The 10,575-nt window shown below is 38.7% G+C and overlaps 1 protein-coding gene across 2 annotated transcripts in view; it reads right to left on the bottom strand.

Moving 5' to 3' along the window:
* Positions 1–7,809: 7,809 nt before the first annotated feature.
* Positions 7,810–10,575, bottom strand: part of LOC443319 (placental lactogen) — a 109,381-nt gene continuing 106,615 nt past the window's right edge. The window contains exons 9-10 of one of the 2 annotated variants that reach the window (XM_060402996.1): positions 8,821–9,000; positions 7,810–8,193 (exon numbers count right to left, since the gene is read on the bottom strand). In XM_060402996.1, coding sequence (XP_060258979.1) covers positions 8,008–8,193; positions 8,821–9,000 — 366 coding nt within the window. In that variant the 3' untranslated portion in view covers positions 7,810–8,007. The remainder of the gene's footprint in view (positions 8,194–8,820; positions 9,001–10,575) is intronic. The other variant, NM_001009309.4, reaches the window with a different exon arrangement.

Raw genomic sequence — 10,575 nt, 5'->3', positions numbered from 1 at the left:
GGGCTTTCTATTTTGTTCTATTGATCTATATGTCTGCCTTTGTGCCAGTACCATACTGTTTTGATGACTGTGGCTTTGTAGTAGAGCCTGAAGCCAGGCAACTTGATTCCTCCAGTTCCATTCTTATTTCTCAAGATTGCTTTGGCAATTCGATGTTTTTTGTATTTCCATACAAATCTTGAAATTATTTGTTCTAGTTCTGTGAAAAATATGGCTGGTAGCTTGATAGGGATTGCATTGAATTTGTAAATTGCTTTGAGTAGTATACTTTCTTCACTTTTATTCCCTAAGCCCCATCCTCTACTTTGCTATTTCTTTTCCGATAGTACAGATCACCTGTTAACATACCATATAATATACTTGGATTCATGTTTATTGCAGATATCTGTCTTCTCCCAGCTAACTATATGGTCTGTGAAGACAAGTGTCTGCCAGCTTTGTTTACTGATGTAAACTAAGCACCTATAAGAGTTTCTGAGTCAAGGAGGAATTAAGTCAATGATCAATTGGTTAAATGACCAATAGCAGAGCACTGGGCAGGCCTATAGGTTTCAGAATTTTGTGGTTTCGAATAGCTATTGAAAATAAGCTGTTCTGCAATTACTGTCATAGGTTAAGACATTTTTCTGTTTCCTTTATCAGCATAAACATAGACTACATTTGAAGATAAGGTTTTAGACCCAACATGCTAGCTGAAATGTACATTTGAAAAAAATTATAGTAGTTGATTTATTTTCTTTATCCAATATATAATTATATTCCTTTTCAAAAACTTTCCCTTACATAGGTGTGTGTACATATATGTTTATATATATAAATAAAATTCGATCTAGTCAAAGCTATGGTTTTCCAATAGCCATGTATGGATATGACAGTTGGACTATAAAGAAAGCTGAGCACTGAGGAGTTGATGCTTTCGATCTCTGTGTTGGAGAGACTCCAGATAGCCCGTTAGACTGCAAGGAGATCAAACCAGTCAATCCTAAAAGAAATAAGTCCTGAATATTCATTGGAAGGACTGATGCTGAATATTCATTGGAAGGACTGATGCTGAAGGTGAAGATCCATAACTGGCAACTTGATGCAAAGAACTGACTCACTGGAAAAGACCCTGGTGCTAGAAAAGTATGAAGGCAGGAGGAGAAGAGAATGGCAGAGGATGAGATGCTGGATAGCATCACCAACATGATGGATGTGAATTTGAGTAAGCTCCTGGAGTTGATGATGGACAGGGAAGCCTGCTGTGCCTCAGTCGATGAAATTGAAACAGAACTGATTGAAATGAACTGAACTGAACCTATGCATAAGTGTTATGTATAAAACATAATGACTATATGGTCATTATGCATATGTAACATTGACATATAATGCTATTTTAGTTTCAGGTATAATTATACATATATAATATTGACCTATTTTGGTTTCAGGTGTACAACTTAATTATTTGATATGTGTATATGTTGCAATATATACATCCTTGTGGCTCAGATGGTAAAGAGTCCAGTTGCAATGCAGGAGACCCTGTTCAATCCCTGGATCAGGAAGATCCCCTGGAGAAGGAAATGGCAACCTATTCCAGTACTCTTGCCTGGAGAATTTCAAGGACAGAGGAGCCTGGTGGGCTACAGTCAAGATGTAGCAAAAAGTGGGACATGACAGAGTGAGTTTCACTTACACTTATATATTGAAAAATGATTACCGCAATAAGTCTGTTGAACATCCGTCACTAGAAATAGTTACAATTTTTTTCTTGTGATGAGAGCTTTTATAATCTCTTAGCACAAATAGGCAATAAATATATTCCCTTTTTGACTTAGTGCAGTTAAATGAGACAAGTGGCTCTGAGTCTTAGAATCAAAGAATCATGTTGAAACAGTTGAGCTGAATAAAACTTCTTATTGCCAATTCATACAGAAAGTTCTTGAAAAAACCACCCCTGATTAGGCCCACCTGGCTCCATCACACATGGTATCGTGTACAGGTAGAGATCAGTGTTTAAGGCTTGTGCTATCTTTTCAACTTGTCCATGCATTTCTTTCTCAACATCCTTCGTTGCCTCATCTGTCTCCTGTCTTCGCTATCCAAATAGGTTATAATTACAACACAAGAAGTCTAAGTAGCTAGAGTCACAATTACATCCCTGCAGGCATTTTGGAAAGAGGCTGGGAAGGAGTCTTTCTAGTATGAGAGTTTTACTTTCAGGGGATTAGAAATCTTTTCTGTTTGAAGAGTCCATCAATACGAATATTATTCCAGGAGTGAACACTTTTTAATTATTTGATTAGTGATTAGCCGACCATATTCTAAGAGTAAGGGAGTGAAGGGATAGTAAACAAGGGAGGATTCAGGCAAAAGGAATGAGAAACTCTTGGAGGAAGTAGAAACATTATTAGGGAGAGCATAACCTCTATTTTGTTTACGTTTAAGGTTTTGTTTAGGCTGGCTTTGTAAAGGTATGGATTGTTTCCATTTTATTTCCATTCATCCTCTATGCTTTACAACGTTTATCTTATTCGCCGGGGTCCAGCCGCTACAGGATCCAGGGAAACCCGAAGGAGAAACGGTGTCGGCTATTGCAATTCATTTAGAGAGAGAGAGACAGTTAAGAATGTTGTAGATAAGAAAACAGGAGAGAAGAAAAGAGGCTGATGTTCCTTGGTTTATACAGAAAATCAATAGAGTCTCAAGACAAGAGACTTGCACCGTCTATGTGAAGCCACAGGTGCCTTCCTGGTCTCCTGAGGGAGTGAAGGCGCAGGGTGCCTTCCCGTTCAGGTCTTAGAAACCCAGGCAAATAAGTAGACATGGCAGATCTCTGTACTCCAGATGGGAACTAGCCTGAAGGAGAGAGTAAGAGGAGGAAAATGATTGACAAGAGGAGATCAAGCTGCTTTGATGGGCGAGATCCATAGCTTTATTTTTAAATGATACTTATATACTTTTTTTGTACACAGAAGGAAATGAAAGATGCAAGGTCATATAGAGTCAGCCCAACATTCCAGCAGTTTTGCCCTTATCGAAACCATGATTTTTTCTGCATACCTTTCTCACAAATGATGTTGTGTACAGTATCTTCTGGCCTTTGAGGCCTGTGAACATTTTATGACCCTCTTTTGATAAAGGCTGCTTAACCAGAAACCTTATTTTCTCTCAAAGTGTTTTTTCTTTATATTTCTAATCTATGTCAGCCTCAGAAAATGCCAAACAGAGTTAACGTTTTTTCACAGAGCAAAGGTGCAGTGAGTTACAAGAAAGAACCAATTAGCTCAGAAGTCTGATATGGTTAAATTCAAGGCTACACTTGTTTTTCTAGCATTCTCACTATGTTAACTAATGCATTCCCAGGTGCACAGTGGATGAGAGATATGGGAACTTAGCAACAAGCATTGGCCCAGTAATGAAATCCTACATCAGCACTAGCATTACTCTAATAACTTTTAACTCTTTCAAAGGCTCTATGTTTTAGGCTTTCTGTGCCTCTCACAGTTGGGAGGCTGTACATAATCACATGCGTAGCTGTAAGAGTCTGGATATACCTGCCGAGCAAGCTAGAATGCTAACAGAGGGGTTTGATTTGAAATATTCCTCTCATGTCCAGGAGACTTATTAGCTATAGCCCTAAGTTGATTTTCTCCAGAGAAAGGTGGTCAGGGTTAGCCCCCTGTTAATGTCAGAGGAGTTGGTGAAAGTCATGAAACAGTAAAACAGACAGATTCTGGTTTTGGGGTAGATGCTCGAGAAAGCCTAGGGAGCCCCTTGAGTTCTGAAGCCTTGCTTAACAGTTCTCTTCCACATGACCCTGTCATGGGTGGGATCTCCCGTGGCGGCTCCCGGCATTTATTTAAGTGTTGAAAGTGACTAGTGACTTACTGCTTGTTATCACTGGGTAGTTGTGCTTTGGTTCAGGTATTTGATAGGGTCTAGCAGAGGCTCTTGAAGAAAGCAATGGCAACCCACTCCAGTACTCTTGCATGGAAAATCCCATGGGTGGAGGAGCCTGGTGGGCTGGAGTTCATGGGGTCACTAAGAGTCAGACATGACTGAGCAACTTCACTTTCACTTTTCACTTTCATGCATTGGAGAGGAAATGGCAACCACTCCAGTGTTCTTGCCTGGAGAATCTCAAGGATGGGGGAGCCTGGTGGGCTGCAGTCTATGGGGTCACACAGAGTCGGACACGAATGAAGCAATTTAGCAGCAGCAGCAGCAGACACTCTTAAAGTATGTATTTCTATGATTTGCTGCAGAAACTTTTTAAAAATTATTATTTCTGGTACTAAATCGAAGAAATACAGGAAAATAGAGTTCAGATGCTTTTGGATAAAACCTTAATTTATCTCCTCCCTTCTCTCTGACTTTTCAGTCATCTGTTTACTCAACTAGTCCCATATTCTTGGATGACTTTTTTTGACTCTTATGTCTGCCTCATTCCTTGCATGTGGTCAAGGTCTGCTTCATTTCCTGTATCTCTCACATCCTTTGCTTCTTTTCACTTGGCAGAGCCCTCTTTGATTTCACTTGGCAGAGCCCTCTTTGATTAGTGTCAAAATATTCCCAGCTCTTTTGGGTCTGCTTCTTTTTCTCTATCAACTCCAACAGCCACAACTCCTCAATCCAGGTTAAGGTTTCTCTTCTAATTTTGGACATACTGTTCTCTTGCACCAAAATTTCTTCATTTCCTGTTGCTTTGTAGAATAAACATAAACTCTCCAAATTGACATAAATGATTCTCCATTCTAATCCTACAGTAGTATATACAACATATCACTGGAGCATAATCATGAGAGATACAGCATGTCTGTTAAAAAATGAGCATTTCTTATTTTGTTTTTGTCAGACTTGATTTTCCACTGATACATTATAATGCTATATGTATTAATATCTCAGTTTCCTTGATCTAGGATGTCAGAGATCCTTACTTCATAGGGTGATCCTAAATGAATTGACAGATATACTGTCTTCCTATTTTTGCACATCAAGGTCCCATCAACCATTAGCCATCCCATTTGCATCACTCCTATTACATACTCAGATGGCTCCTAGCTTTACTTCAATCAACTGTAGCACTGTGTTGGCATCACCTCTTATCCTTACTTTACTCTACCACTTAAAATGGTAATTTGTGTGTTTATATCACCCCCTCTTCTCCACCACTAGAGAGACTACTTCTGGAAAATAGATATTTTTTAAACCTCAGTTTAAGTCCTCACTGTATCCAGGATGTGACTTACTAATCTATAAGGTCAGTGAACTTCAAAGGTACTTCATTTGTTTGTTTCCATTCGGTAACCACTGCTACTATTCTTGATATAGCAGGGCCATTTCTTCAAATGTAATCTTACATGGACATATGTGAAAGAGGGAAAAATCAATGCATTCTGGATGGCAAGGGATTGATTGTTAAATCCTGTCAAAATATCCCCTCTTTGGCTATTCCTGACTGACTCTGTAGAATATCTGTGGCTGTCTTCAATATTGTCTGAAATCTACAGTATTCAGTTTATATGTCACAGGCAAGCAAGGAGAGAGCTTTCAATGTCACCACCACTGTCGTTGATCTAAAATCCTAAATTTATGCTTGAAATAAATTTATAAGAGACAAATACATGAAGATGTGTGTGGTCCATTGGTGAGTGTATGTTTTCTCCAATTGCATTGTCCCTCTTATTGCCAAATTTCCCCTCTAATAAATACCATCCTCTCTGCTGGAAATATCTAGACACTGAAGGAAAGACAGTTAAGCAAGTAACACAATAGAATTAGATGTTTTTGGCAGTAAATGACTTAGAAAGTGCATTCAGGATTTTTCATGGTCTTTTGCCTTTTGTAAGAAGAAAGTGAAAATACACAAAAGCTGACACTTTATATGCATGAAGGAGCCAAAGGAGGGATTGATAGATTGGTTTGGGGCAGAGTATTCTGTCATGTTCTGAAAGGTTTTGGTCATCCCAGGTAGAGGCAGGGGCAGGATTCAGGCAAGAATAACCCTGACTATGAGGAAGAGGTTGGTTTTGCTGGACAGTGTTCTGTATGTGGATGAAAGTTCCTTCTGTTTGCATAACAGAAGAAAAGTTGCCTGGATTCTGCCCTGAAGAGTTGCCAAGCTTTGTTCATCTCTAGAACTATGGCAATTAGTAGCAACAAAAGAGTACTCCTAATATAAAGGACAATTTCAGAAAAAAGAGGTAAGAAGATAAAAGGGAAATAAAAGGGAATATGAGATATTTGCTTTTAGGACATTAAAAAAAATCATATATATTTGGGTCCTTAAAAATGAAGTGTTCTAACAGCATTTCATCCTTCACTACCCAAGTCCTTGCCTCACTTTCCCTTTGCTGCTTTTCCTTCCTTCTGTCTTTCTCTTCTCTCTTATTCACCCCCCTTTCCCTTCTACCTTCCCCTCCCTCCATTTTCTGTTTACTAGGAATTACTGCTAAAGCCCTAGGATGCTATAAACCAGCCCAGCAACATCACTGAATCTTAGGAGAGCCAGTCAAGAGATTGGCCTTCTTACCAGGTTTTTGGAGGCAACTGAATAAGCAGAGCAACCCTAATCCAATCACATTGCTTTAGTCTCAATAGAGGCTCAGTCTGTTTGGATGATTTTATAATTTTGGGGACCTATTAGGGCATGTGTGTAAGGCCAAATAATTAATGACAAGGATAGTTACTCTAAAAGTAAGAGAGAATGGTATCTCACTTCTCAGATAAATGTGTTTATGAATCCAGCTTTCTTATCTATTTGGTTTCTATGTGATCAATTGGACAATTGTCCAGACTCCCTAGGTGGGGGACAATTAATACTTAACTAAGCTAGACTTGTTAAATCCAGAGTGATAGAATGTATGGAATTTTTGCAAGACGATGCAGGAAATGAGGATGCAGTGGAGTGTGAGTAAAGACAGCCACTGGAGGAGGATGGAGTTGGTTCACCTTCGTGTCTGCTCTAGTCTCAACCTTTGTGTCCCCCAGAAATTTCATAGGTTGAAATCCTGACTCCCATGGTGATGGTGTTTCATAGGTGGAGCCTTTGGGAGGTGATGAAGTTATGGAAGTGATGAAGGATGGAGCCTCCTGGATGAGATGACTGCTTTTATATATAAGAGACACATGGAGTTTCTCTAGCCCTTTCCCTGATGTGAGGATATAGTAAGAAGTGTGAGATGGAAAGAGGGCCTTATCTGATCACATTGTGAAAATCCATTTCTATTGTTTATAATTCTATGATGTTTTGTTACAGCAGCCCAGAAGGACTAAGACAGCATCCTAACAATTTTTAGGCAGTTCAGTAAACCTCATGCTATTTAGGTAGCCATGTGCAAAGCACTTGTATTGTCTGTTGTAATACTGTAGGGCTTCTCTGGTGGCTCAGAGGTTAAAGGGTCTGCTTGCAATGCGGGAGACGTGGGTTAGATTCCTGGGTTGGGAAGATCCCCTGGAGAAGGAAATGGCAACCCACTCCAGTATTCTTGCCTGGAGAACCCCACGGCCGGAGGAGCCTGGTGGGCTATAGTCCACGGGGTCGCAAAGAGTCGGAAACGACTGAGCGACTTCACTCACTTGTAATACTGTGACAAAGCAGAATCGGCTGACAGTTTGTGGCTTGCTTTCATTAAGAATTCTCAGAATTCAGTCTTCTTGGTAGCATGACCAGCACAATGAGTAATTATCTAATTCTTTGATTCTTATAACTTGACCCAGAATAATTTTGTGTGATTCTTTAGTAAGCTGTTTAATGATCTTAGTCATGTCAGTTCAAGCTATTTGTGACCAATTTTAATAGGAAATTCTTTCTCTCAGAGGTAAGGATGGATTTTCTTTAGATTTTTTATTAAATGAAGATAAAGACATTGACAAATTTCCTTCTTAGATTTTGACATCTCTACAAAATCTGTGCTTATTTTGTTTCAGATAAGACCCAAACATGCATTAAATAGCTATAAAACTCAAAGAAGCTTTTGACAGGATGGATCATCACTAACCATCTCAGGATTGGCTGGGTTAATTCTAGGTTTCGCATGAGGTCAATCGGCACTTAAGTATCCGGAGGTAGGTGTAAATTTTACTTGAATCCCTGTGTAGGCAGTGGAACAGTCTATAAAAAGCAACTCGGCGCACATTCTCATCCTGTGATGTCAGGGAGGACTGTTCTGACCACACTGGATAGGGCTCGTTCTTCTCTCCAGGATGAATCTAAGCACCCAAAAGATAATGAATTTTATGAGTTTTATTAGTATTTGCTCTTCTTTGTTCCCTCTTATTATCAAATTAAGATTGGGGAAGACTTATGAAACTCTCTAGACATGGATTTGGAGCCAGTGTATGGAAAATCTGTTAGCAATCTAAAATCAAGAAGCAGAACTCAAGTACGAGTTTGGTTTTGACTTTATCTTTCCTTCCTTTCCACTCTCATCCTTTGCTTTGAAGAGGACAAAGAAAGAATATGAGCAGATGTTCAGTAGCAGATCACCTGGGTTGCTTTTAAGAAAACATTGATCTTACAAATTCCATGCTCCAGTTCTCTTACCCATGAAAGTATTTCAACCACATGTGCCCAGCAAGAGGCTAGCTTTTGGTGGAATTGTGTGCCATGCAAGGAATGCTGCACCTGTCAAAAATTGTAGCTGAATTCTAGTTCACTTACAATGGAATCTAGCATTATGAATGATTAGGCTCTTGCTTTATATAACAGCAATTAGAATATAGAAGGCCTGAATCTTGTCCTTACAAAGTGAGATGTTTCAAAACTCATTTCTCAATTCAGAGGTCATCTTTTTTCTTTCATAAGGAAAGCAAAGAAGGCTTCAGGAGATGGCTCACCCTTTTTTGTATCACTTCCACACCGTCTACAAGTACTTTGGCCTTTTCCTTAATCTCTTGAGCCTTTGTCAAGAGAGCAGGTGAGGTTCCTTTTGAGTTTGCCAGCTCTGTGACTGCATGATGCAGAGGTTCATCCCATGAGTGTAGCAAACTGATAACCAACTTAAACAGGATTTTGTCCTAAACAACCACAGGAAACAATCTCATTAAAATAAACATAATTCAGTGGGCTTGGTAACATGTGATTTTTGCTCAGAGAGGCTGAGCATATAAAAAAAACCCTTTATTATTCCTCTGTGTATGCAAAAAAAATTAAAGATGTTAAGGATATAAAATTATAAAATGTATATTATTAGTTTATACTTTGCTGAAATTCTTTAAAAAAACTGTCACTCAAATCATCCTTTTGATGAATTCTAATTTAGAACATGAAATATTTTCTTTTCCCCTCTGAAATTAGACCATATGCTCAGTGAGTTCTTTTATATTTGAATGCCTTGCTTGTCTAGGGAGAGAAATCTAAATATTTTGTTGGAACTCAATATGTGCCAAGAGTACTGGACCCAGGAAACGTGGATCCTACCCGTGCCCACATCATGTTCACCCGATGATTCATTTGTATTAATGAATCAAACCATTCATTAATGTATTCATTTTCTGATTGGTAGTTTTATGATATTTGAACAAAGATAATGAAGAAGACATGAAATTCTTAAACACATTTTCCTCAATCCATACCAACACCAGTCCCATTTGCTATCAGAGCAGTCTTTCTATTGACATGTATAGGGGCAGAAAATGGCACAGTATTGTCTTTAGTAATAGCATCAGTGGGATTCACAATGGAGGGTCCACTCCACTCAGTCCACTACTACAAGGATTGGGCGTGAAACTCCCAGGGGCTGAATATCTCTAATCAAAAGTCTTGATTTCTTTATGGGCATGAAATACTTTAGTGGTACAGGAAATGAAGAGCAGAGAAGAGACAAGTAGACATTGCAATAGAAATATACTGGGAGACTAAGGAGCTGTAATTAAATACAGAGTCTAGGGTGAGAGCAGCATAGTTTTCAAGGGGACTTTGTAGCTTAAAGATGAAGAGTGAGCGCTCTGAGTTGGATGAAAGCTAGACTCACTGCTTATTACCTGTGTGATGGGTGCAAATCCCTTAACTTTTCTGAGCCTTGGTTTCTTCATCTCAGGAAGTGTAATAACAGTCACTGTGCTACAGGATTTTTTGTGAGGATTAAGCATAGTAATGAACACAGAGCACTTTATAAATTATATGGCAGTGTAACAGCCCTCAGTAAATTTTAAATTTATTTTAAATTAATTAAAAACATCCTTCTTCTCCTTGACCTTCTTCCTTCATTTTATCATCTCCATTATTAAGATGCTGAGCTGATGGAAAGAATGTTATTATTAACAAAGTTTTAGTAAGAGAAGAGATTGTATTTAAGAGAAGATGTATGTGAAAATATTTTAAATAATGTTAGGATTGTGGTTAATGTGGGAATCAGAAAGGAATAATCAAAATGAAAAAAAGTTTGAGCTGGGATAAATGATCGAGGCTTGATTTGTAGACTGTGTTTTCATCAGAACAGAGACAATTGTTGCAACCATAGGAAGCAAAACATGATATTTTATAGGACATTTGGGAAGGAGACTCATAATTAAGAATAAAAGTGACAGAGGAATCATTGAGAATGATAATGAAGTAGGTTTCAGAGAAGCAGAAGAATCAGGAGAGCCTTG

The sequence above is a fragment of the Ovis aries genome, chromosome 20 (assembly GCF_016772045.2).
Source record: "Ovis aries strain OAR_USU_Benz2616 breed Rambouillet chromosome 20, ARS-UI_Ramb_v3.0, whole genome shotgun sequence".
Lineage (NCBI taxonomy): Eukaryota > Metazoa > Chordata > Mammalia > Artiodactyla > Bovidae > Ovis > Ovis aries.
Note: the sequence above shows the minus strand (reverse complement) of the source record. Positions and strands in the feature narration are given on the sequence as shown.